We start from the raw sequence: 27,716 nt of genomic DNA, 5'->3' as shown, positions 1-27,716 counted from the left end.
TCTGACGTCACGCCGCGGCCCGCATGCGCGGCTGGCCCCGGCAGGTGGGGCGGGGTGTCTGGGTGGTTTCCTGAGAAACGGGACGGAAGGAGGCCGGGGGCGTCGGTCTCCCAGGAGGTCGGCGCTTCCACTAAAAGGAAGTGTTACAAAGTGAGATCCTGTCTTAAAAATATAAAAATTAAAAAAAAAAGAATTGTTAGCACCCTAATTTTGGTTTCTAAATACCGCTCTCTAAAAATAGGGCCAAGGCGCCTTAGAGAAATGGGCGACTCTAGGACCGGGGCGCAGAAAGCTGCAGCTGAGCCAGGAGCGTTTTGTAGGCCAGAAGCTCGAGGTGCTCAAAAAACTGAAGGACCGGGCGTCCAGGGGCCGCGCCTGGGACAATTTGAGCAGCAATATAAAGTACATTGCATTAAGTTATAACCTAAAGTGTAAAACATCCCAGAGCCTGTGCTGATATAAATACGTGATTAAATAAATGAGGGAGAAGGGATAATCTTCCTTGCAGAGGAATTCTAATAATATCTCATCCAGAGGGGTGTGGTAATCTGTCCGCACCCACCCTGAGTGTGGCCTGTGCCTGGGAACGACCTTTCCAAGAGTACAGTGTGGAAAGAGGGCTGTAGAGCCACTCCACGTGAAAATCAAAGTGATTAGTCACTGCTACTTGCCCTTGACATGATGTGATTAAAAAAAAAAAAAAACCGTGACCTCAGTCTAACTGAAAGATAAACATCAGACAAATCTCATTTGTGGGATATTCCTCAAAACACCTCACCAGTACTCCTCAAACTATCAAGGTAATCAAAAGCAAGAAAAAAACTGAGACACTGTCATATGCAACATGGTGATGTAGATGGGATATAAACTTCAAATAAAAGTTTAAGTTTAGGTAATAGTTTTTAGTTATGAGAAATGTATAATGGTTATGTAAGATGTTAACATTAGGAGAAATTGTGTGAAGGGTATACTAGCTTTATAACTTTTTTGTAGTCTAAAATTATTCCAAATGAAAAGTTGGGGGTTTTCTGAAGACAATAAAGGGAAAATAAATGTTAGCCAGGTGAGATGGTTCATGCCAGTAATCCCAGAGCTTTGCGAGCCAGAGGCAGGAGGATTGCTTGAGCCCAGAAGTTTGACCTGTAATCAAGCCACCGCATTCCAGCCTAGCAGGGGTTGGGGGGTGGTGCAGGCCTACTGCCTGGAAAGAGGCTTGAGAGAGCCTCCTGGCAACCCCACTCCTAGGGTGCTGAAAATGTTCTATACATGGATCTGAGTGGTGGGTACGTGCGTGTAAGTAAAACTTTATCAAGCCGAACACTATACTTAAGATTTGTACATTTTTGGCCGGGCACGGTGGCTCACCCCTGTAATCCCAGCACTTTGGGAGGCCAAGGCGGGCAGATCACAAGGTCAGGAGTTTGAGACCAGCCTGACCAACGTGGTGAAACACCGTCTCTACTAAAAATACAAAAAAAAATTAGTCGGGCGTGGTGACGCGCTTGTAATCCCAGCTACTCAGAGACTGACAATACAAAAATTAGCCAGGTGTGGTGGCAGGCGCCTGTAGTCCCAGCTACTTGGGAGGCTGAGACAGGAGAACGGTGTGAACCCGGGAGGCAGACGTTGCAGTGAGCCGAGATCACACCACTGCACTCCAGCCTGGGCCACAGAGAGACTCCGTCTAAAAAAAAAAAAAAAAAAAAAAAAAGATTTGTATATTTTTCTGTGTATAAATTATATCTAAATTTAAAAGGGAAAAAAACTTAAAAAAAAAAACTTTGGAAGAGCCCTATTATTATTGGTCCTCAAAACCCCAAACTCTGCCAATCAGGGCCCCTGTCTTAACCCAGCTCCTGTCTGGGGAAAATAAAAAAAAAAATGCAGGGTAGGGAGTCCTATGATGCCTGCAATCCCATCTTTTGCAAGATATTATGGCTTAGTCAACACCAGAGAGTTCAGAGATTTGTGTCACATGGGGTTCTTCCTGGTTCCGCTGCTCCTGGATGAGCTTGGGTAAACTGCCTGACATCAACAAGCTTCTTGACCAGCCCTCATTAAGGCTATACTAGCCCTGACCACCTTCAAGGTCAGTCTTAAGGATCTTTCAGGGTCTGAGTTTGGAGTATCCAAAAATACACTAACATATTCTCTCTGAGTGATGGGACTGTGGATGACATTTCTTTTTTCTACTTTTCTGCATTTTCCAAGTTTTCTTTCATGAATATGTATCACTTCAACAACAGGAAAAAGTAATATTTGAGGCTGGGTGTGATGGCTCACACCTATAATCCCGGCATTTTGGGAGGCCAAGACAGGAGAATCACTTGAGCCCAGGAGTTCAAGACCAGCCTGGGCAATACAGTGGGATACTTTCTCTACAAAAAAATAAAAATAAAAAAATTAGCCTGGCATGGTGGCATGCATCTGTAGTCCCAGCTACTTGAGAAGCTGAGAGGGAAGCTTCACTAGAATCCGGGAGGTCAAGGGTGCAGTGAGCCATGATTGTGTCACTGCACTCCAGGTTGAGCAAAAGAATGAGACCCTGCCTCAAAATAATAATAATAATTTTTTTTGAGATGGAGTCTTACTCCATCTGTACTCATCACTGTGTACAGTGGCACAATCTAGGCTCACTGCAACCTCCGCCTCCTGGGTTCAAGCAATTATTCTGCCTCAGCCTCCTGAGTAGCTGGGAATACAGGTGTGCGCCACCACGCCCAGCTATTTATTTTGTATTTTTAGTAGAGACGGGGTTTCACCATGTTGGCCAGGCTGGTCTCAAACTCCTGACCTCGTGATCTGCCTGCCTCAGCCTCCCAAAATGCTGGAATTACAGGCGTAAGCCACCACGTCCAGCCAAAAAAAAAAGTAATATTTTAATAAAGTTCAGTTTAAGTAAGTGTTCCAGGACCTGGAGGAGGCAGTGTCCCGTAACAAGTTTTCTGATTCAGTAAAACTGGCTTTCTGGGCTGGGCATGGTGGCTCACGCCTGTAATCCTAGCACTTTGGGAGGCTGAGGCAGGCGGATCACTCGAGGTCCAGAGTTCGAGACCAGCCTGGCCAACATGGTGAAACCCCATCTCTACTAAAAATACAAAAAAATTAGCCAGGCGTGGTGGCAGGCACCTGTAATCCCAGCTACTTGGGAGGCTGAGGCAGGAAAATTGCTTGAACCCAGGAGGCGGAGGTTGCGGTGAGCTGAGATCGTGCCACTGCACTCCAGCCTGGGCAACTGAGTGAAACTCCAACTCAGAAAAAAAACAACAAAAAAAGAAAAACTGGCTTCCTGTTCATGCTTATTGAGAAGAGGCCAGGGGAAAGAAGGCTGGGTGTAGGTAAGGACGCCTGCTTTCCAGCCCCCTATCTGCCTGCCCTGAATATGCAGGCTCTTGTCTGAAACTGAGAGGGGGATGTCCAAGAGTTCAAAGAGTTGCATTGGGACTCTATACCCATCAGTCACCAGTCACCTGTCTCTGTGGCCCTCAACTGGCTCAAACCAAATTACCTGCTGCTAAGCCCCACTCCATTTTTTGCCCAATTACTAGTATGCATTTCTTTATTGAAGAAAATAAAGTGAGAAGTTCTGGTGGTTAAAAAAGAAATTCCAGGCCAGACACAATAGCTCACACCTGAAATCCCAACATTTGGAAGGCCGAGGCAGGAGGATCGCTTAAGGCCAGAAGTTCAAGACCAACGTGGACAACATAGTGAAACAAAATATATGAAAACATAAGTAAAAAAAGGAAAACTCCAAATAGAACATGAAGTAAAATATCATGTCTCCCCGCATAATTGGGAATGTGGAGCTTCCAAGGAATAGGAGATAACAGGCACTCTTCCTTTACTTTTTCTTTCTTTCTTTTTTTTTTGAGATGGAGTCTTGCTCTGTTGCCCAGGCTGGAGTGCAGTGGCGTGATCTCGGCTCACTGCAAGCTCTGCCTGCCAGGTTCACGCCATTCTCCTGCCTCAGCCTCCCAAGTAGCTGGGACTACAGGCACCTGCCACCACACCTGGCTAATTTTTTGTATTTTTAGTAGAGACGGGGTTTCACCGTGTTAGCCAGGATGGTCTCGATCTCCTGACCTCGTGATCCGCCCACCTCGGCCTCCCAAAGTGCTGGGATTACAGGCGTGAACCACAGCACCTGGCCAAAATTTTTTATATGTATAAAAGTAGCCAAGGTGGCACTTAGGGTGGAACAGTAGGATTTCAGCTGCCCCACAATGTTTACCAACACCCAGGTCCATCCTAAACAGACACGCAGCACTAGGGAGAAGAGCAGGGGCAAGCAATGCAGAGTGCAGCACAGGAAGCTGTTCCAGCATGCTGGCTGCACCTTTGCTTCTCCTATACAGAAATTTTGGAACTGCCTTTTGGGGTGGGAAACAATGAGTTTTTGCATGCCTAAATTTTACTTCATTTTGCCCTCAACATCTACTAAGAAGCCATGGCTTTCTTCAGACAGTGGAATCCATTTCTTTCTTTCTTTTTTTTATTTTTTTGAGACAGAGTTTCAGTCTTTTTGCCTAGGCTGGAGTGCAATGGCTCGATCTTGGCTCACTGCAACCTCCGCCTCCCAGGTTCAAGCAATTCTCCTGCCTCGGCCTCCCGAGTAGCTGATACGACAGGCACCCACCACGACACCCAACTAATTTTGTATTTTTAGTAGAGACGGGGTTTCTCCAGGTTGGTCAGGCTGGTCTCGAACTCCCAACCTCAGGTGATCCACCCACCCTGGCCTCCCACAGTGCTGGAATTACAGGCGTGAGCCACCACACCCGGCCAAAGACGGTGGAATCCATTTCTTTTGAGGATAGTAGTTGGGGTTTAGCCCACTATAAACAGGAAGCTGCCCATGCACACAAGAATGGGGAAATAAAAAGGGGTACAGCTGTGGTACAGGCAGCCTTGCAGTTAATGTCCCTGTTTACAGGTCTGTTTCTCTCCCCCTTCACTCCCTGCTTTGGGTTGCAGCCTTTTCTGCCTATTTCAACCATCCACAGGAAAGTGAGTGCCCTTTCCCCTCCAGCCCACCTGAGCCTCTCCTGCTACTTCAGTTTGGAGTGTTGCTTGTTTACTGTTGAACATCTGTCACCTATTTCATAGGCATCTATGGAGGAACAAAATGAGTTCTCGGCCTCGCATTTTGAATCCGAAGCCCTCAACTCCAAATACTTTGTTTTTTCTTTATTTGTTTGTTTGTTTGTTTGTTTTTGAGACGGAGTCTTGCTCTGTCGCCCAGGCTGGAGTGCAGTGGCGCAATCTTGGCTCACTGCAAGCTCTGCCTCCCGGGTTCACGCCATTCTCCTGCCTCAGCCTCTCCGAGTAGCTGGGACTACAGGCGCCCGCCACCGTGCCCGGCTAATTTTTTTTGTATTTGTAGTAGAGACGGGGTTTCACCGTGGTCTCGATCTCCTGACCTCGTGATCCGCCCACCTCGGCCTCCCAAAGTGCTGGGATTACAAGCGTGAGCCACCACGCCCGGCCTGTTTGTTTGTTTTTGAGATGGAGTCTCACTCTGTCGCCCAGGCTGGAGTGCAGTGGAGTGATCTCGGCTCACTGAAACTTCTGCCTCCCAGGTTCCAGCAATTCTCCTGCCTCAGCCTCCCGAGTAGCTGAGACTACAGGCACACGCCACCACTCCTGGCTAATTTTTGTATTTTTTAGTAGCGGTGGGGTTTCACCATATTGGCCAGGCTAGTCTTGAACTACTGACCTTGTGATCTGCCTGCCTCAGCCTCCCAATGTGTTGGAATTACAGGCGTGAGCCACTGCGCCTGGCCTTTCTGTTTTTTATTTCTTGAGACAGGGTCTCACTCTGTTGCACGAGCTAGGGTGTGGTGGCATGACCACAGCTCACTGCAGCCTTGAACTCTAGGGCTCAAGTGATCCTCTTACCTCAGTCTCCAGAGTAGCTGGGACTACAGCGTGTGGCACTACACCCAACTAATTGTTTTTATTTTTATTTTTTATTTCTTTATTTTTTATTTTTTTGGAGATGGAGTTTCTCTCTTGTTGCCCAGGCTGGAGTGCAATGGCGCGATCTCGGCTCACCGCAACCTCCGCCTCCCAGGTTCAAGCAATTCTCCTACCTCAGCCTCCCGAATAGCTGGGATTACAGGCATGCACCACCACGCCCAGCTAATTTTGTATTTTTAGTAGAGACGGGGTTTCTCCATGTTGAGGCTGGTCTAGAACTCTTGACCTCAGGTGATCCTCCCACCTCGACCTCCCAAAGTGCTGGGATTACAGGCGTGAGCCATCGCGCCGGGCAACTAATTGTTTTTAAATTAAATTTTAATTTTTTTAGATAGAGACAGGGTCTCATTATATTGCTCAGGCTGGTCTTCAACTCCTGGACTCAAGTGATCCTCCTGCCTCGGCTTCCCAAGGTGCTGGGATTACAGGCATAAGCCACCACACCCAGCCCTCAACTAATTTTACTTTTTGTAGAGATGGTGGGGGGGTCTCCACATATTGCCCAGGTTGGTCTCAAACTAACAGGAGGGAGAGAGCCAGGAAGGCCAGCAGCATGGTGCTATACAGCATGTCCACAGGCAGGTACAATAGATGCAAGGAGCTTCAAGGGCACATAATAAAGTCATTAGGAAGGAATGCATTTTGGGTTTTTTTGTTGTTGTTTGTTTGAGACAAGTCTGGCTCTGTCGCCCAGGCTGGAGTGCAGTGGCGTGATCTCGGCTCACTGCAAGCTCTGCCTCCTGGGTTCACGCCATTCTCCTGCCTCAGCCTCCCGAGTAGCTGGGATTACAGGCGCCCACCACCACACCTGGCTAATTTTTTTGTATTTTTAGTAGAGACGGGGTTTCACCGTGTTAGACAGGATGGTCTCAATCTCCTGACCTGGTGATCTGCCCGCCTCGGCCTCTCAAAGTGCTGGGATTACAGGTGTGAGCCACCATGCCCGGCCTGCATTTTGTTTTTGTTGTTGTTTTGTTTGTTTCGTGAGATGGAGTCTCGCCCTGTTGCCCAGGCTGGAGTGCAATGGCGCGATGTCGTCTCACTGCAAGCTCCACCTCCTGGCTTCAAGGGATTCTCCTGCCTCAGCCTCCTGAGTAGCTGGGATTACAGGCACCTGCCACCATGTCTAATTTTTTGTATTTTTAGTAGAGATGGGGTTTCACCATGTTGGCCAGGCTAGTCTCGAACTCCTGACCTCGTGATCTGCCCACCTCGGCCTCCCAAAGTACTAGGATTACAGGCGTCAGCCACCGCGCCTGGCAGGAATGCATTTTGATCATACATTCCCTTTGTTTTTAATATTAAATTTACACAGTATAATTTTTAATATTGGCTGCGTTTCACAAATGGCTTACAGAATTCCTGGAAATTTGTCCTTTGGCTTACACTAGTGGCCCCAGCATATCCCTGAGCTTGTTTAGCTGTTCTCCTGATGATAGATGTATGAATGCTTTCCTGTTCGAGGCTATTATCAATAAAATTATAATGACATTTCTGTACAAGTCTTTGCATGGATATATGATTGCAATTCTCTTTGGTACAATTTGCTGAGTGATGAGATGGTTTTTTGTTGTTTGTTTTAGTTTTAGTTTTGTTTTGTTTTTTGAGATGGAGTCTCGCTCTGCTGCCCAGGCTGGAGTGGCATGATCTTGGCTCACTGCCACCTCTGTCTCCCAGATACAAGCGATTCTCTACCCTCAGCCTCCCGAGTCACTTGGATTACAGGTGCCCACCACCATGCCCAGCTAATTTTTGTATTTTTATCAGAGATGGGGATTCACCATATTGGCCAGGCTGGTCTCGAATTCTTGACCTTTGTTTTAAGACAGGGGCTTGCTTTGTCACCCAGGCTGGAGTGCAGTAGCATCATCATAGCTCACTGCATTCTCCACCTCCTGGGCTTGACAATCCTCTCGCCTTATTCGCCCCCTGCCAGTAGCTGGGACTACAGAGTGCAACACCACATCCAGCTAATTTTTGTTTTGTTTTTTTGAGACGGAGTCTCGCTGCTCTGTGTCGCCCAGGCTGGAGTGCAGTGGTGTGATCTCAGCTCACTGCAACCTCTGCCTCTCGGATTCAAGCGATTCTTCTGCCTCAGCCTCCCCAGTAGCTGGGACTACAGGCGCCCGCCACCACGCCTGGCTAATTTTTTTATTATTAGTAGAGACAGTTTTCACTATTTTGGCCAGGCTGGTCTTGAACTCCTGAGCTCAGGTGATCCACCCACCTCGGCCTCCCAAAGTGCTGGAATTACAGTTGTGAGCCACCGCAACTGGCCTGTATATATATATATATATATAGATAGATATAGATTTTTTTTTTTTTTTGTAGAAACGGGGCTCTTGATATATTACCCAAGGTGATCTCAAACTCTTGGGCTCAAACAATCCACCCACTTTGGTCTCCCAAAGTGTTGGAATTACAGGCTTACAGGCATAAGACACTGCACCTGGCTGATGTTTGCTTGTTTGTTTATTTATTTGTTTTGAGACAGTCTCCCTCTGTCACCCAGGCTAGAGTGCAGTGGCGTGATCTCGGCTCACTACAACCTCTGCCTCCTGGGTTCAAGCAATTCTCTTGCCTCAGCCTCCTGAGTAACCGGGATTACAGGTGCCCGCCACAACGCCTGGCTAATTTTTGTATTTTTAGTAGAGACGAGGTTTCACCATGTTGGCCAGGCTGGTCTGGAACGCCTGACCTCAAGTGATCTGCATGCCTCAGCCTCCCGAACTGCTAGGATTACAGGCTTCAGCCACCACACCAGGCCGGATGTTTAGTTTCATAAGAAATGATTAGAACTTTATCCAAAGTGATCATACCGTTTTATACTCCCATCAAAAATATATGTTTTTTTTAAATTATTACTATTTTTTGAGACGGAGTCCCACTCTGTTGCCAGGCTGGAGTGCAGTGGCGTGATCTCGGCTCACTGCAACCTCCGCCTCCTGGGTTTAAGTGATTCTCCTGCCTCAGCCTCCCCAGTAGGTGGGACTGCAGGAGCGCCCCACCACGTCCAGCTAAGTTTTGTATTTTTAGTAGAGACGAGGTTTCACCATGTTGGCCTGGATGGTCTCAATCTCTTTTTTTTTTTTGAGCCGGAGTCTCGCTCTGTCACCCAGGCTGGAGTGCAGTAGTGTGATCTCGGCTCACTGCAACCTCCGCCTCCCGGGTTCAAGCAATTCTTCTGCCTCAGCCTCCCAAGTAGCTGGGACTACAGGCACGTGCCACCATGCCTGGCTAATTTTTTTGTATTTTTAGTAGAGACAGGGGTTCACCATGTTAGCCAGGATGGTCTCTATCTCCTGACCTCGTGATCCGCCCGCCTCAGCCTCCCAAAGTGCTGGGATTACAGGCGTGAGCCACCATGCCTGAATAAGATTTTTATTTATTTTAAATTTAATTTTAGAGTAGGTAATGTATTCATGTGGTTCAAAAATTAAAAAAAAAAAAAAAAAACCCCAGACATGAAAATTATCTTTCTCATCTCTGTCCCCTATCTGCTCAGGGCCCACTTTTTCCCAGTCTCACCACAGATAATCATTGCTGTAAGATTTTTGGCTATTTTTTGGTATTTCTGTAAATATGACAATATTCTGTAAATGTAAGTAAATACAGATATATGTATTTTTTTCATTTCTACCTTTTTACATAACATTCTTTTTTATTTTTTTATTTTTATTTTATTTTTTGAGACGGAGTTTCGCTCTTGTTGCCCAGGCTGGAGTGCAATGGCACGATCTCAGCTCACTGCAACCTCCGCCTCCCGGGTTCAAGCAGTTCTCCTGCCTCAGCCTCCCAAGTAGCTGGGATTACAGGTATGTACCACCACGCCTGGCTAATTTTGTATTTTTAGTAGAGACGGGGTTTTCCCATGTTGAGGCTGGTCTCGAACTCCTGACCTCAGGTGATCCACCCGCCTCGGCCTCCCAAAGTACTGGGATTACAGGCGTGAGCCACCGCTCCCAGCTTTACATAATATTCTTACACACAGTTCCATACCTTGGTTTTTTTTCATTGAATAGTCCACCTTGGAGATATTTTCATTTCAGTACATACAAAGTTTCCCCATTTCTTTTTCAAGTTATAGGCTATTTCACTGCATGATGAACCAGAGTTTTCTCAGTCATTTCCGTAGGTGTGGACACTAGGGTTTGTTTCCAGTATTTTGCTACTATGCACAATGCTGCAATTAATAGGCGTGAACTCATTTTATTTCACACATCTATGAGTATCTCTGTAGGCAAACTCCCAGAAGTGTAGTTGTTGAATGAAACATTTTTTGTGCATTTATTTTGACACACATCATCAGATGATCCCCTTTCCCATCCAGCAATGTCTGAGAGTGCCAGCTTCCTGGCAGCCTTACCAGTAGCATTGTCAATTTTTTGGATGTTTGCCAATCACAATGAAAACTGCTGTCTCAAAGAGTTTTAACTTGCATTTTTCTTTATAGAAGTGAGATTGGATATTTTTCATATGACTAACAGCCAGGCTTAGTCTTTTGCTGTGAACTCTCATTTTTCTATTGGGTGGTAGGGCTTTTTATTGTTGACTTCTGGAAGATTTTGGAATATTAAAGAGATTAGCTTTGTCTATTACATGTGTTGGGACTATTTCTTCCTTGTTAATCATTTATCTTTTGACTTTGCTTATGGTGCTTTTTGCCGACCAAAGCTTTTCATAGTCATGACTTCTGGATTTCGAGTAATACGTAGAAAAGCCTTCTTTACTCCAATACTAAAAAGGAATTTCCCCATGTTTTCTTCTTGTCCTTTTATCACATTTATATCTTTTTTTTTTTTTTGAGACGGAGTCTTGCTCTGTTGCCCAGGCTGGAGTGCAGTGGCCCAATCTCGGCTCACTGCAACCTCCGCCTCCCGGGTTCAAGAGATTCTCCTGCCTCAGCCTCCCAAGCAGCTGAGATTACAGATGTGCGCCACCACGCGCAGCTAATTTTTGTATTTTTAGTAGAGACGCGGCTTCACTATGTTGGCCAGGCTGGTCTTGAACTCCTGACCTCGTGATCTGCCCGCCTCGGCCTCCTATAGTGCCAGGATTACAGGCGTGAGCCACCGCGCCCGGCTGTTTTTATTTTATAAACGACTGAAAAAAGACCAGAGCCAGGCCTCCTCCCTTCCATCACTAATCTTTATTGCAGTAACTCCCTCCTTTGTCGTCCTGTACCTAGCTCAGACCAGACGACACCCCAAACACAAACACCAAGACACGCACCTATTTAATACGAAGTAATAAACATACCTCCTCTGGAGAGACCCCTGAACTAACCAAATCATTGTAACTATACACTGAGCCTTACATAAAAATACTAACATTTGGCCGGGCGCGGTGGCTCACACTTGTAATCCCAGCACTTTGGGAGGCCGACATGGGTGGATCACCTGAGGTCAGCAGTTCGAGACTAGCCTGACCAACATGGTGAAACCCCGTCTCTACTAATAACACAAAAATTAGCCAGATGTGGTGGCGGGCGCCTGGAATCTCAGTTACTCAGGAGGCTGAGGCAGGAGAATCGCTTGAACCCGGGAGGCGGAGGTTGCAGTGAGCCAAGATCGCGCCATTGCACTCCAGCCTGGGTGACAAGAGCGAAACACAGTCTCAAAAAAAAAAACAAAACAAAAACCCTAACATTCTAGTACACTTCCCTGAACTCTGTCTATAGAAATGATCCCGCACTTCTACACTTGAAACGCTGACTTGCATTCTCTAAAATCTGCACTCCTGAGCGCGCGCCCGCAGCCTCCGCACTGGCAAAGGCTCTGTGAACTGAGCTCCGCCCCGCTCCGACCCCGGGGTGGCGGCCACCCGGGGTGTGCTCCACTCCCGGGTGCGGCCTGAGGGGCCCGCGCCCTGGCGTCTGGGCACACACAAAGGTTTCTGCGGCGCAGGACTATCTCAAAATATAAATTAAATACTTTTTTCACAGAGAGTTAATAAAAAAAAAACTACAGATATATCCAGCCCTTTCGCCAACTGGGACCAGCCCGCTCCGCGCGCGCCCGCGCTCGCGCTCGTCCATCCGGGCGTCTCGAGGGCGCCGGCGGGAGCGAGCACGCTGCGCAGTCACGTGCCCGGCGCGCCCCCGTCGCGGCGCGCTCGGGCGGAAGTGAGGTCGGCGGCTCCGGTGGCTGCGCAGCGTCGGCGGGGAGCGCGGGCTGCGGAGAGGCGGGCCGGGCCAAGCGGAGCCGAGCGAGCGGGAGCGCGGCGTCCGGGAGGCGGCGGAGACGCGGGGCTCGGAGGGTCAGCCTCTTATCGTAGCAGGTCTCCTCGGCGCGCTCCCCTTGTTTCGCCCCACGGCCAAGCCCGCCGCGGGCCGGCGTGCGCTGGTCACTGAGGCCCAGGTCGCCGCCGCGGCGCGGTGAGTGGGGGCGGGCAGCGGGCGACTGCGCGTCCAGGCCGGAAGTGCGGCGCTTTGTGTGGCCGGCTCGGGGCGGCGCCAAGGTCGGCCCGCGGCTCGGGGTCGCTGGGCGTCTGGACTGGCCTGGGCTGCGCTTTGTGCCGCGGGCAAGGCCGGGCGGGGGCTGGGGGCGGAGCTCGGCCGGACACGTACGCGGGCAGGTGCGGTCCGGGCGGCGCGGGCCTGCCGCCTAGGTGGCCGAGGTGGCTTCGCGGCGCGGGGCGTTCTCCTAAAGGTCGGGGTCACAGCCGTCAGGAATGCGAACGTGAAACCCGGGGGCAGACCTTTGTGACAATAGTCATTTCCAATATGTAACTACTCACTTTGTCTACCCACGAAGTAAAGATTTTTTTTTTTTTTTTTTTTTTTTTTTTTTTGCTTGGCGGAATCTGAGCGTTCTCCTTCTAGCTTGAAAAGGAACGGTTTAAATTACAGGCTTTTAAGATTTCCTTCAGAAGGGACGTTTCGTGGCCCAGCCTGGGTTAACTTTGAAAAAAGAGTGCAGTGCGCCTTTACGACGTCCACAAATAAGGGTATTTCTGTTTTATAGTGTATGTGAACATGAAGTGTGCATCTCATGGGCTGTTTGAGTTAATGTTTAATCATTAAAGTCAAACAAGAATATTTTGCAGTGTTTTCGCATGCGAGGAAGCTTTACAAATAAAAAGGTTTATATAGTTTCCACTCCTTAAACTTTCAGGTCATCCTTGTGTAATTTGAGGTCACTTTTCTCAAATACTATGGATGAAAGATTCTAGATTAAATAAAACTTTTTGGTTTTGGCAAAAACGGACACATTTTTAAGCTCTTGTAGATAAAGAAGGAGTGGGTTATTTTTGCTTTGACAGCCAAGATTTGAGCAGTGTAAGGCTATTCTAATTTTGAAGCTAGTGTTGCAGAATTGTGAAGATCTTGCTTCTCTTTGTCTTTACAAAGCAGGCTTACTTTGGTGGAGTGTTGGCATATGTTACTCATGTAACATTTTGGAATGTTTCTGCATACCAGAAAGCTTTAAAATGAGTTAAAATTAGTTGTGATTTTGACTAAATGAAAGTTAAGGTTTCATAGAAGGCGGCCTGTAGACTTTAAGAGTTGGAGCCTGCTTTCTTTGGGTTCTCCTGGCTTGTTCCCTGTGCAGCAGTCACTGGAAATGCCCAAGCAGGTAGTACTCTTCTTCCTGACTCCTGCACTTAGGAATAGTGGAAAAATTAGGCTGTGTGTATGAGTTAAGTGCCTGCAACCTATAAGGAGGAAGGAAGCAGCCCAGGTCTTCTTATCAGATCTTAATATGTTTGTTAGGAAATAAGAGCAGTGTAATGCCATAGAAGTAGAGAATTAGAATTGAAAAAAATCTACAGTGCGTTTTAAAATTTTTTTAAATAGGTTCCGTAGTTTAAAGGGAAATTATACCAAAGTTGTCTTATTTAGACAGTTTCTTTTCCTGGATCAATTGAGCACATTTTTTTTTTTTTTTTTTTTTTTTTTTTTTTTTTTTTTGAGACGGAGCCTCTCTCTGTTGCCCAGACTGGAGTGCAGTGGCGCCATCTGGGCTCACTGCAAGCTCCGCCTCCCGGATTCATGCCAGTCTTTTGCCTCAGCCTCCCAAGTAGCTGGGACTGCAGGCGCCCGCCACCACGCCCGGCTAATTTTTTTGTATTTTTTTTTTTTTTTTAGTAGAGACGGGGTTTCACCGTGTTAGCCAGGATGGTCTCAGTCTCCTGACCTCGTGATCTGCCCGCCTCGGCCTCCCAAAGTGCTGGGATTACAGGCGTGAGCCACCACGCCCGGCCGAGCACAATTTTAAAAGAACAGTACACCAGCATAATAGAGTAATAGTTTTTTCATGCCTTGCGTCCAGTCTGTTAAGTCTGTCTGGTTGTACTGTGCAGAAATACATGAATTCCTCCCAGTAAAATGCAAACCCAAACCTTGGTAATGAAGGTAAAGTTTGGGGGAGAGAACTTCTTTTCTTTTTTTTTTGTGAGACGGAGTGCCGCTCTGTCGCCCAGGCTGGAGTGCAATGGCGCGATCTCGGCTCACTGCAACCTCCGCCTCCTGGGCTCAAGGGATTCTCCTGTCTCAGCCTCCCGAGTAGCTGGGATTACAGGCACGCACCACTGCGCCCAGCTAATTTTTGTATTTTTAGTAGAGATGAGGTTTTACCATGTTGCCCAGTCTGGTGTTGAACTCCTGACCTCAGGTGGTCCACCCACGTCGGCATCCCAAAGTGCTGGAGCCACCACCGCGCCCGGCCTATATGCTTTATTTATTTATTTGTTTATTTATTTTATCTTATTTATTTATTTGAGACAGTTTTGCTCTGTCGCCCAGGCTGGAGTGCAGTGGAGTGATCTCAGCTCACTGCAGCCTCCTCCTCCCGGGTTCAAGTGATTCTCCTGCCTCAGCCTCCCGAGTAGCTGAGATTACAGGCACATGCTACCCTGCCCAGGTAATGTTTGTGTTTTTAGTAGAGATGGGGTCTCATCTCACTGTGTTGGCCAGGCTGGTCTCGAACTCTTGACCTCAAGTGATCCACCCATGTTGGTCTCCCAAAGTGCTGGGATTACAGGTGTGAGCCACCGTGTCCAGCCTCTTTTTTAAAAATATATTTTTGTCCAGGTGTGGTGGCTCACACCTGTAATCCCTGCACTTTGGGAGGCTGAGGCCGGCATATCACGAGGTCAGGTGATCAAGACCATCCTGGCTAACATGGTGAAACCCCATCTCTACTAAAAATACAAAAATACTAGCCGGGCATGGTGGCAGGCAACTGTAGTCCCAGCCACTGGGGAGGCTGAGGCAGGAGAATGGTGTGAACCTGGGAGGTGGAGCTTGCAGCGAGCCTAGATTGTGCCACTGCCCTCCAGTCGCCCAGCCTGGATGACAAAGCGAGACTCCATCTCAAACAAAAAATATGTATATATTATTTATATGTATGTGTATATATATGTATGTATGTTAATTTTGTAGAGATGGGAGTCTCACTGTATCGTTCAGGCTGATCTCAAACTTGTGGGCTCAAGCAGTCCTCCTGCCTCAGCCTCCCGAAGCACTGGTGTTACAGGCACTTGCCACCACGTCTACAAGCTCTTGTTGATGTTGCCAGACATTACGGAGAATTTCCGATGTTGATTTTTCTGAGTATTGTATCTTGTATATTGGTGTTTCTGAGAGTGAATCTAAACCTCTTGAAATTAGGTTTGTTGATATGAAATTTTAAAGGCCTCGTATTATAGTATTTCATACTTAGTGCTCTGTGTGGAACTTTATTTAGAGATGGTATGTTTCCAAACTAGGAAAAAATAGTATAGTGATAGGTCTTTCTTTTTTTGTTTTGAGACAGAGTCTCGCTCTGTCACCCAGGCTGGAGTGCAGTGGCGCGGTCTGGGCTCATTGCGAGCTGTGCCTCCCGGGTTCACTCCATTCTCCAGCCTCAGCCTCCCGAGTAGCTGAGTACAGGCGCCCGCCACCGTGCCCGGCTAATTTTTTTTTTTTGTATTTTTAGTAGAGACGGGGTTTCACTATGGTCTCGATCTCCTGACCTTGTGATCTGCCCTTGTTGGCCTCCGAAAGTGCTGGGATTACAGGCGTGAGCCACCGCACCTGGCCTCTTTTTTTTGAGATGGAGCGTCAGTGTCACCCAGGCTGGAGTGCAGTGGCATGATCTTGGCTCACTGAAACCTCTGCCTCCTGGATTCAAGTGATTCTCCTGCCTCAGCCTCCCAAGTAGCTGGGACTACAGGTGCGCACCACCACCACTGGCTAATTTTTATATTTTTAGTAGAGACGGGGTTTCACCATGTTGGCCAGGCTGGTCTGAATTCCTGACCTCGTGATCTGCCGACCTTGGCCTCCCAAAGTGCTGGGATTACAGGTGTGAGCCACCATGCCCAGCCAGGTCTTTTTTTTTTTTTTTTTTGTTATGAGATGGAGTCTCACTCTGTTGCCCAGACTGGAGTGCAGTGGCACCATCTCAGCTTACTGCAAGCTCCACCTTCTGGGTTCACGCCATTCTTCTGCCTTAGCCTCCCCAAGTAGCTGTGACTACAGGTGCCCGCCACCACGCCTGGCTAATTTTTTTTTGTATTTTCTTTTAGTAGAGACGGGTTTCACCGTGTTAGCCAGGATGATCTCGATCTCCTGACCTCGTGATCCCCCCGCCCCGGCCTCCCAAAGTGCTGGGATTACAGGCGTGAGCCACTGCACCTGGCCAGGTCTTTCATTTTAAAGATAGACTTTTCTTCTGATTATGATTTTATTTTCGAGTTAGGAATTTTTGCTGTCATCTTTTTAAAGGTAGTCTGACATTTGTCTATTCTAATGCAGGTGTCAAACCACCCATAAGAATTCTGACAGTTGAGTCATTTCAAATGGGAAACTAAAAAAGTGGTAAGCTCGGCCTGGTGCGGTGGCTCACGCCTGTAATCCCAGCACTTTGGGAGGCCAAGACTGGCGGATCACCTGAGGTTGGAAGTTCGAGACCAACCTGACTAACATGGAGAAACCCTGTCTCTACTAAAAATACAAAATTAGCTGGATGTGGTGGCACATGCCTGTAATCCCAGCTATTCAGGAGGCTGAGGCAGGAGAATCGCTTGAACCCGGGAGTCAGAGGTTGCGGTGAGTTGAGATCGCGCCATTGCACTTCAGCCTGGGCAACAAAAGTCAAAACTCCGTCTCAAAAAAAAAAAAAAAAAAAAGTGGTACGCTCTAGGTCCAGCCTTGGGTTTGGGTTTCTTAGTCCACAGCAAATTAGACTGGAAAGTTGGTGGTTGCAGGGAGATTTTAGTGGCACTAACATTTCAGGTAGATTGGTGATGGTGTGTTTTTTCTTTAGTTTTGCATTATGCAAAATCGAAAATGTGGCAATACAGTGCACAACCTTATATGCAATATCTTGATGTAAAGATTATTAGCATTTTGTTGTATTTGCTCTTTGTGTAGAAATATTTTAAATTATAGATGTATCATTTTCAACTTTATATACTTTATTGTGTCTTTACAAATTCATGTAATTATACATAATCGCAGTACTGTTATCAGGATTAAACATAATTGTTTCATACCAGCTGATACCCAGTATTCAGTCGTGTCCCAGATATCTTCAAACTCTGTTTACAGTTGTTTCAGTCTAAATCGAGTCCAAACAAAATTCAGCTATTGCTTTTGTGTCTGTATCTATTTTAATCTAGAACTATCTGGCCTTCCTCGTCTCCCACCCCTTTTTTCCCCCCACCATTGCCTTATTGAAGAAACTGGGTCATTTGTCCTCTGGAATGTCCCACTTTTGGGGTTTGTCTGATTGTTTCATGGTGTCATTCAGCATATTCCCTCCTCCTACTGCCTTTCTTGTAAACTGGAAGTTAGATGTAAAGGTTCCATTTGATTTTTTTTCCCCCCAGAGTCTTGCTCTGTCGCCCCAGCTGGAGTGCAGTGGTGTGATTTCAGCTCACTGCCGCCTCTACCTCCCAGGTTCAAGCAATTCTCATGCCTCAGCCTCCCGAGTAGCTGGGATTACAGGTGTGTGCCACCATGCCCAGCTAATTTTTGTATTTTTAGCAGAGATGGGGTTTCACCATGTTGCCCAGGCTGGTCTCGAACGCCTGGCCTCAAGCCATCCGCCCTCATCGGCCTCTCAAAGTGCTGGAATTACAGGAATGAGCCACTGCAACCAGCCAAGTAGAGTTTTATTATTGGTCTAGGCTATAAGTCAGGTCGTTACGGAAGGAGAGCCTCCTAACATCCTTCAGTACTTCATTTGAGTTTGCAGTTTTTGGCTGTTAGGAATAATGCTGTTATAAATGTTCATGTCCAACTGTAGGTGTAGCATGTGTTTTCACTTTTCTTGGGTATGTACCTAGGAGTGGAATTGTGGGGTCATGTGGTAACTCTGTTTACCTATGCTGCTCAGGAGCTTCTTTGCCTACCAGAGGACATCTCCACTCAGCCCATATTTAAGGGTCTCCACCTGGTGGTTGTACCTAAGCTGTGTCTCCACAATCAAATATTACTGATTCCCTACATAGAGCCGAAGCTCCAAACAAACTCAATTGCTTAATGTTCCTAAAATGCATCTTGCTTTTTCTCATTTCTGTGGTTGATTTGATCCTATCCATTGTTTATTGGAAATGCTGCCCTTTAATTATTATTATTACTATTTTTTGAGACGGAGGCTTGCTCTGTTGCCCAGGCTGGAGTGCAGTGGCACGATCTCAGCTCACTGTAACCTCTGCCTCCCAGATTCAAGTGATTCTCCTGCCTCAGCCTCCTGCGTAGCTGGGATTACAGGCGCCTGCCAACATGCCCGGCTAATTTTTGTTGTATTTTTAGTAGAGATGGGGTTTCAGCATGTTGGCTAGGCTGGTCTCCAACTCCTGACCTCAAGTGATCCTCCCACCTCGGCCTCCCAAAGTACTGGGATTACAGGCATGAGCCACTGTGCCTGGCCTAATGCTGCCCTTTAATCAAGTTTTTCCTGACTATTTCTTTCCTCCCCCACAGAATTTTTGCTGTCCCCTCTCAGCCCTCAGAACACTTTATTCTCTTGTGACTTAACACTTGTTGCCTTGTATCAAAAAGTATTCATACTTTTAATCTTATTATGTATATGTCTGCACTGTCCAATACAATGGCTGTCACCTACATAGGACTGTTGAAGTTAGTTAAACTAAAAATTCAGTTACCATATTTGGACAGTACAGACAGGTTTTCATCTTTGTTGCTGGACTGCAGTGATACGATCATAGCTCACTGCAGCCTCGAACTCCCGGACTCAACTGATCTCAAGTAGCTGGGACCACAGGTGTGCACCACCACATCCAGCTGATCTTTTTACTTTTTGTAGAGACGGGGTCTTGCCATATTGCCAGGGCTTGTTTCCATCTTTGTGAACAGTTCTGTTGGACAGCGCTTTTCTAGATTGTAAAACTCAGAAGAGATTGTGACTTGCCCTTTTGTTTTCTCTGTGGCCTTTGTGTAGTGCTTTGCTTATCTGCAATTCAATTAAGAAATAAAAATTAGCTCCTGGCACAGAAGAAAGAAATAACATTTGGGAAATATTTGCTTCTTGAGAGATGATAGTTGAACCAGAGAAGTAGGTGAAGTATTTGCAGACCTCCACAACTTCTTGGTTGCAGATCCGCCAAGCATGGGTTAAAAGTACAGGGGATAGGGATTGGCAGTTGCTAGTATGTTTATTCCTAAACTATAGGGTAAGACACACAATTGATTTTCCTGCTTACTTGCTATGCCTTTGTATACTTGTTTTCTCCGTACTTTGAACTGTAGGCCTGCACTGTCCAGTATAGTAACCACTAGCCACATGTGACTACTTATGTTGAAGTTAAAGCTGAAAGATCAATCTCACACTAGCCTTATTTAGCCTTATTTTTCAGGTGCTTAGCACTCTTGGCAGGCAGCTGCTGTAGGGGCAGCACAGATAGAGAAGGATGTGGTCATTGTACAAAGTTTTGTTGGTCAATGCTGGTCAAGACCTATCACGTAGCTGTAGTTGTGGATGCCATGACAAATTTGGCATTTGGATTTGGTTTAGAAGTTTAAAAAAATTAGACAGTTCAGGTAATGAATATTTTAGTTACTAAAGTTGCCAGTTTATTCCTAATTTAATCCAGAACTTCCTGTTACAGAGGCTAATTATGTGACCTAATACTTTCTTCTTACTACAGGATTGCTTGGTGATGAATATTCTAAATGAGTCAAATGAGCTGAAAATTTGAAGTGGTTTCTTTTTGTATTTTGTCTTTGTAATGGATTTTGACACCTAGAGTGTTCTGAAAGGCATTTGTTTTTTAGAAAGTCGGTAGGTAGTTGTACCTATTTTGTACCAGATGTTGTTATTGATGCTGGAGATACTGCCTTTAAACAGAACAAAGTGCATATTCCCTGCTTGTTTTGGCTACATTCTAAATGGAGATGTGGGGAAGGCAGACATAAAATGCACATTTTGTGTTTTGTTACTTACTACATGTTTTTCAGAGATGGAAGCTTGTTATATTGCCCAGGCTGGTCTTGAACTCCTGGCCTCAAGCGATCCTCCCACAGTGCTGGGAATACAGGCATGAGCCATTGTACTCAGCCTAAAAATAGACTTTTTTTTAGGTCTAGCAGTTTTAGGTTCACAGCAAAATTGAGCAGAAGGTACAGAGAGTTCCCATATACCCCCCTACCCCCACACATGCTGTTTTAAATCTTAAAGATCACCTTAACCTTTATAACCACATACATGAGTGAATGATTTACCAGATGAGGAATAGTGAAAGCTCACACTTTAATACACTGCATTTTAGGAGGCCAAGGCAGGAGGATCACTTGAACTCAGGAGTTCAAGACCAGCCTGAGTGACGTAGCGAGACTCTGTCTCTACTAAAAATGAGCCAGACGTGGCGATGCACACCTGTAGTCCTGGCTACCCTGGAGGCTGAGGTGGGAAGATCACTTAAGCTTGGGTGATCAAGTCTGCAGTGAGCTATGACTGACAGAGGGAGACCACGTCTAAAAAATAAATAAATGAATAAAAGAAAATAATACCCTGGATAAGATTCAGAGGAGCTTACTAGAGAGCTGAATGGGAATCATGGGAATCAGTTCCCAACAGTACTTCTGTTGGGGAGGGGTAGAGTCCTGGTTATGGCTGTGCAAGTTCTTTTTTTTTTTTTTTTTTTTTTGAGACGGAGTCTCGCTCTGTCGCCCACGCTGGAGTGCAGTGGCGAAATCTCGGCTCACTGCAAGCTCCGCCTCCTGGGTTCACGCCATTCTCCTGCCTCAGCCTCTCCGAGTAGTTGGGACTACAGGCGCCCGCCACCACGCCCGGCTAAGTTTTTGTATTTTAGTAGAGACGGGGTTTCACCGTGGTCTCGATCTCCTGACCTCGTGATCCGCCCGCCTCGGCCTCCCAAAGTGCTGAGATTCCAAGCGTGAGCCACCGCGCAAGTTCCTGAACTTGTCAGGAAAAAGATTGATGGATGATAAAACATTGAATGGATTCATAGAGGTGCTGGACTGTAACCAATTAGTCTTTCTTAGAAAAAACAATTTAACAAGTTTTTGAAGAAATACAGGAAACTAGAGTGGCATGGTGGCACACACCTGTAGTCCCATCTACTTGGGAAGCTGAGGTGGGTGGATCTCTTGAGCCCAGGAGTCTGAAACCAGCCTGGGCAACATGATGGAACTTCAGGTCTATTAAAAAAAAAAAAAATACAAAACTTAGCCAGGTGTGGTGGCACCACACCTGTAGTCCCAGCTCCTAGGGAGGCTGAGGTGGGATAATCACTTGAACCCAGGAGGTTGAGGTTGCAATGAGCTGAGATTGTGCCATTGCACTCCAGCCTGGGCAACAGAGCAAGACCCTGTCTTGGGGTGGCGTGGGGGACAGGGGGAAGAAATACAGTCCCAGCACTTTAGGAGGCTGAGGTGGGCAGATCACGAGGTCAAGAGATGAGACCATCCTGGCCAACATGGTGAAACCCCGTCTCTACTAAAAATACAAAAATTAGCTGGGTGTGGTGGCGCATGCCTGTAGTCCCTGCTATGCGGGAGGCTGAGGCAGGAGAATCACTTAAACCTGGGAGGCAAAGTTGCAGTGAGCTGAGATCATGCCACTGCACTCCAGCCTAGCAACAGAGTGAGACTCCGTCTGGGGAAGAAAAAAAAAAAGTAAATACAGGAAACTGCAAAAGGAACACTAAATTCACTCTCATCTAGAGTCAATTACTGTTCATATTTTTATATATTTCCTTTCAGACTTTTTTCTGTTTGTGCCAGGGATGCACATCTTTATACACATAGGTGTTTATTTGGGATCATACTGTGTAATGCAGGATGCAGTATAATACTCTACTTTGTTTTCACTTAACATTGTATTATTCTGTTTTTAAACATTTCTTGAAAAGCAGCTGTGTGATGTTTCGTGTTCTGGATATGTCTTGGTTAACTTAACTATCCTCTGTTAGAAGAACATTTTGGTTACTTGCAGAGTTTTCTCCTTTTTTTTTTTTTTTGCGACAAAGTCTCGCTCTGTTGCCCAGGTTGGAGTGCAATGGCATGAGCTCGGCTCACTGCCAATCTCCACCTCCTGGATTCAAGTGATTCTTGTGCCTCAGCCTCCCAAGTAGCTGGGATTACAGGTGTGCATCACCACACTTGGCTAATTTTTGTTTTTGTTTTGTTTTTTTGAGACGGAGTCTCTTCTGTCACCAGGCTGGAGTGTAGTGGCGGAATCTTGACTCGCCGCAACTTCCGACTACCTGGTTCAAGCGATTCTCCTGCCTTAGCCTTCTGAGTAGCTGGGATTACAGGCACGCGCCACCACACCCAGCTAATTTTTGTATTTTTAGTAGAGACGGGGTTTGACCATGTTGGCCAGGATGGTCTTGATCTCCTGACAAAGTGCTAAGATTATAGGCATGAGCCACCAATCCTGGTCAATTTTTTTTTTTTTTTTGAGGCAGAGTCTTGCTGTCGCCCAGGCTGGAGTGCAGTGGCGCGATCTTGGCTCACTGCAGGCTCCGCCTCCCGGGGTTCACGCCATTCTCCTACCTCAGCCTCCCGAGTAGCTGGGACTACAGGCACCTGCCATCTCGCCCGGCTAATTTTTTGTATTTTTAGTAGAGACGGGGTTTCACTGTGTTAGCCAGGATGGTCTCGATCTCTGAACTCGTGATCCGCCCGCCTTGGCCTCCCAAAGTGCTGGGATTACAGACGTGAGCCACTGCGCCCGGCCTCCTGGCCAATTTTTGTATTTTTAGTAGAAATGGGGTTTCACCATGTTGGCCAGGCTGGTCTCAAACTCCTGACCTCAGGTGATCTTCCCACCTCGGCCTCCCAGAGTTCTGGGATTATAGGAGTGCGCCACCGTACCTGGCCTTTCTCCTTGTTTTTAGTGGACATATAGCTAACAACTTTTTTTCTTTTTCTTTTTTTTTTTTTTTTTGAGACAGAGTCTTGCTCTGTCGCCCAGGCTGGAGTGAAGTGGAGCCATCTCGGCTCACTGCAAGCTCCGCCTCCCGGGCTCACACCATTCTTCTGCCTCAGCCTCCCGAATAGCTGGGACTACAGGCGCCCGCCAAGATGCTCGGCTAATTTTTTGTATTTTTTAGTAGAGATGAGGTTTCACCGTGTTAGCCAGGATGGTCTCGATCTTCTGACCTCGTGATCCTCCCACCTCGGCCTCCCAAAGTGCTGGTATTACAGGCGTGAGCCACCGCACCCGGCCATAGCTAACAATTTTTACTTCTTAGCTTCTGATGGACTGAGGAGAACTGTGAAGAAAAGTTTATCATGCCCTGGTTTGGCACCCATTAGGACATCGAGTGTCCCTTTTCTGTTCTCTGTTGGTTGGGGGCAGCATGAAATGCATTGTTGTATAGCAGCATAGAGAAAGGACTCTAGCTACCTGCTTTTTGGGGACTGGTGCTAGAGAAAAATCTGAGAGCAAAAGTGCTTGGCTAAATTCCCTTTTTTTTCTTTTAGTTTTTGAAATCATGAATCCTGTTTATAGTCCTGGATCTTCTGGGGTTCCCTATGCAAATGCCAAAGGAATTGGTTATCCAGGTAAGCAAGTAAAATTTTGTTTTCATTTTTGAACTTTGAATACTTGGTATATTTTCATGTCACTAAGAATGCTTTCTATTGACAAACACAGCTCAAAGTGGCTTAGACAAGAAAAAATACCTGGAAGTGAAAAATCAAATGATAGGACTGGATTTGGTCAAAACTTGGTCTAGTGGCTCCAGCAGCTGGGACCAGGATCTAGTTTCTCTACCTCCTGGTCTCAGCTTCGCTTCCTCAGTATTAACTTAATGTTGGTCACAGGTTCCACTCCTTCTCATTGTGGTCTCTGAAGTTCAAGCCCCCTCCCAGTAGGCTCTTAGCCTCTTTACCTCCACCCTACAGGAAAGCCTGATGGGGCTGCTTGTTCTCTATTCAAACCAGTCTTGGGCTTTTTCTGATTAAACTCAGCAGCATCCATCCCTGGGCCACAAAGGGGGAGTCTGCTGATTGTCTTAGGCCTGATCCACATCCCTTTAGTGGAGTCAGCTAGTCAAATATGGACTGTAAGTGAGGGTTGCAGCGAAATGGATATTGAGGGGATAGGAGCTGGTTGGTCAAAAATAGCAAATGGTTGTTCCCTTCGGTGACTTTGCACAAGAAGTAGTTACTTATAATGATACAGTTTCATTTTGGGTTTTGATAATATGGTAGAAGAGAGAACCCCAAAACTTTGTGGCTAAGACTCTCAGAAAGTGAAATAAAACATTTTACAAATGTATAACTGAACTTGCAGGAGGTAAGAGAGATATCTGGGGTCAAATGTGAAAGCCATGTTAAACCCAGCTAACTTGGCCTTTGAACTAATGTCGTGCCTGTCCTGGGGACATGTGCTATTTGTGGGTTTTAACAACCCACATGGGGATAGAGATTGAGTATTAGGACCCTTGCAACAGGGAATGAGAGTGAGACTTCTTATCAATCATTCTCGTCCCTCTGGAGGGTGATACTCCCCGGCAAAGAGAGAGACTAAACAGTCTAGTTGTCCGGTGGCCCCATAAGGAAGTTTGTATGCTTGGGCTCTGAGAAGGGGGAGATCTTCACTAAGACTTTGTAAGCATTCAGAGATGTGTGGGGTTCTAGCTTGTATTATACTCCCCAGGGGTTCAGAAGTTGAGAAATTAACATAAAAATCGTCTCCAGGCTTCATTACTCCTAGGGCTCCTGACAGCAGCAAATGCAGAACTGCTGTGGGGGCATATGTTCATAGCCCAGGTTGCGTGGGCTTCCTTCAGGCAAAGTTCTGCCTGCTAGCATGGGATGCCTCCCATCAAGTAAGAGGCACCAGCCATGACAGACTACAGGAGAAGAACCATCAGGTAGATGGTATGTCACATAGCCAAGTTTAGAAGAATTGCAGATATAAAAGAAATCAGAAACGTAAGAGGGGAACAAGGTGCTGAGAAAAAAGAACTAGCTGGAACTTTAAGAAATGAAACAAAATGGCATATGAACAAATTTCAGGTTAATATCAAGACAAAACACTGGTTAACAGAGAACCAGAATGCAACATAAGGAAAGGGAGGAAAACAGAACAGTAAAGAAACATCTGGAGCTCTTCTGTAGAAGGACTGAGTAGAGAAACTATAAGAAAAGGACTGACAGGCTGGGCACAGTGGCTCATGCCTGTAATCCCAGCACTTCGGGAGGCCGAGGCAGGCAGATCATGAGGTCAGGAGATCGAGACCATCCTGGCTAACACTGAAACCCCGTCTCTCCTAAACATACAAAAAAAAATTAGCCGGGCATGGTGGCGGGCGCCTGTAGTCCCAGCTACTCAGGAGGCTGAGGCAGGAGAATGGCGTGAACCCGGGAGGTGGAGCTTGCAGTGAGCCGAGATGGTGCCACTGCACTCCAGCCTGGGCGACAGAGCAAGACTCTGTCTCAAAAAAAAAAAAAAAAAAATTCTTTTGCTATTCTTTTAGTGCTTATTATAAAGATTATACCTCTTTTATTTTTATTTTTTTGAGACAGTCTCGCCGTGTTGCCCAGGCTGGAATGCAGTGGTACGATCTCAGCTCACTACAACCTCCATCTCCTGGGTTCAAGCAATTCTCCAGCCTCAGCCTCCCGAGTAACTGGGATTACAGGTGCATGCCACCATGCCCAGCTAATTTTTTGTATTTTTAGTAGAGACAGGGTTCACTGTGTTAGCCAGGCTGGTCTCGAATTGCCGACCTCAAGTGATCCGCCCTCCTGAGCCTCCCAAAGTGCTGTGATTATAAGCATGAGCCCCTCTTTTTCTATTATTGCCTTTCCGTAAGATATTACTTGTGTCACAGTACTCCAGCCTGGTGACAGAGCGAGACTCTGTCTCAAAAAAAAGAAAAGACATTACTGTTTTAATTTTGTGCAGTCAACAGCCATTTATATTTATTCACACATTTACTGTTTTTGGTGCTCTTCATTGCTTTCTCTATTTACATGTTTCTCTCTGGAGTCATTTACCTTTATCTGAACAACTCTCTTAACATTTTTTTTTTTTTTCTGAGACGGAGTTTCACTCTTGTTGCCCAGGCTGGAGTGCAATGGCATGATCTTGGCTCACTGCAACTTCTGCCTCCCGCATTCAGGTGATTCTCCTGCCTCAGACTCCTGAGTTGCTGGGATTACAGGCGCCCGCCACCATGCCCAGCTAATGTTTGTATTTTCAGTAGAGATGGGTTTTTGCCATGTTGGCCAGGCTGATCAAGAACTCCTGACCTCAGGTGATCCTCCCACCTTGGCCTCCCAAAGTGTTGGGATTACAAGTGTGAGCCACTGCGCCCAGCCACTTTTTTTTTTTTTTTAAACAACAAGTCCGTTAGTGAATTTTGTTTTGTGAAGTCTTTATTTTGCTTTCCTTTTGAGGCATTCTTTTGCCGAGTGTATTTGTTTTTTTTGTGGCTGCTATAACAAGTAACCACAAACTTGGTGGGTTAAAGCCATAGAGATGTATTCTCAGAGGTTCGAAATCAAGGTGTTGGCAGGTCTGTACTCCTAGTGCAGGCCCCAGAGGAAAATCCATTCCTTGCCTCTTCTAGTTTCTGGTGGCTGTCTGCAATCTTTAGCATATGGCTTTGTGGCTGCATCACTCCCATTTCTGCCTCCATGGTTACATCCTCTCCTGTGTGTTTTTTGTGTGTGTGTTTGTTTTGAGACAAAGTCTCACTCTGTCATCCAGGCTGGAGTGCAGTGGCGTGATCTTGGCTCTCTGCAACATCTGCCTCCCAAGTTCAAGTGATTCTCCTGCCTCAGCCTCCTGAGTAGCTGGGATTACAGGTGCGTGGTGCGTGCCACCACGCCCGACTAATTTTTGTATTTTTAGTAGAGATGGGGTTTCACCATGTTGGCCAGGCTGGTCTCGAACTCCTGACCTCAGGTGATTGGCCTCCCAAAGTGCTGGGATTACAGGCCTGAGCCACCGTGCCCGGCCCTGTGTGTTTTTTATAAGGACACTTTTCATTGGATTTAGAGCCAACCTGGGCAGTCCAGGATTCCAGAATGACCTCATCTCAAGATCCTTCACTTAATCACATCTGTGAAGATTATTTTCCCGAATAAGGTCACATTATTTCCTCTCAGCACTTTAAAGATAAAATTTGTCATCTGGTTTCTGTCAAAAATTTTTTTTTTTTTTTTTCTTTGAGAAAGAGTCTTGCTCTGTCATTCAGGCCGCAGTGCAGTGGTGTAGTCACGGCTCACTGCAGCCTCAAACTGCTTGGACTCAAGGGATCCTCCTGCCTCAGTCTCCCAAGTAGCTGGGACTACA

General features: G+C 46.6%; 1 protein-coding gene across 4 annotated transcripts in view; it reads left to right on the top strand.

The window, feature by feature from the left end:
- The first annotated feature begins 12,094 nt into the window (after nucleotides 1–12,094).
- The window catches only part of FAM168B (family with sequence similarity 168 member B), a 48,084-nt gene continuing 32,462 nt past the window's right edge, over nucleotides 12,095–27,716 (top strand). Inside the window, exons 1-2 of one of the 4 annotated variants that reach the window (XM_030801456.1) lie at nucleotides 12,095–12,240; nucleotides 23,888–23,968. In XM_030801456.1, coding sequence (XP_030657316.1) covers nucleotides 23,899–23,968 — 70 coding nt within the window. In that variant the 5' untranslated portion in view covers nucleotides 12,095–12,240; nucleotides 23,888–23,898. Of the gene's footprint in view, nucleotides 12,359–12,431; nucleotides 12,633–12,771; nucleotides 12,931–23,887; nucleotides 23,969–27,716 lie in introns of those variants that run through there. The other 3 variants (XM_030801455.1, XM_030801457.1, XM_030801458.1) reach the window with 3 other exon arrangements.

This window comes from Nomascus leucogenys, chromosome 20 (genome assembly GCF_006542625.1).
Source record: "Nomascus leucogenys isolate Asia chromosome 20, Asia_NLE_v1, whole genome shotgun sequence".
In the NCBI taxonomy this organism is placed as follows: domain Eukaryota; kingdom Metazoa; phylum Chordata; class Mammalia; order Primates; family Hylobatidae; genus Nomascus; species Nomascus leucogenys.
The sequence above is the reverse complement of the archived record's forward strand: the minus strand, read 5'-3'. Positions and strand labels throughout refer to the sequence as shown.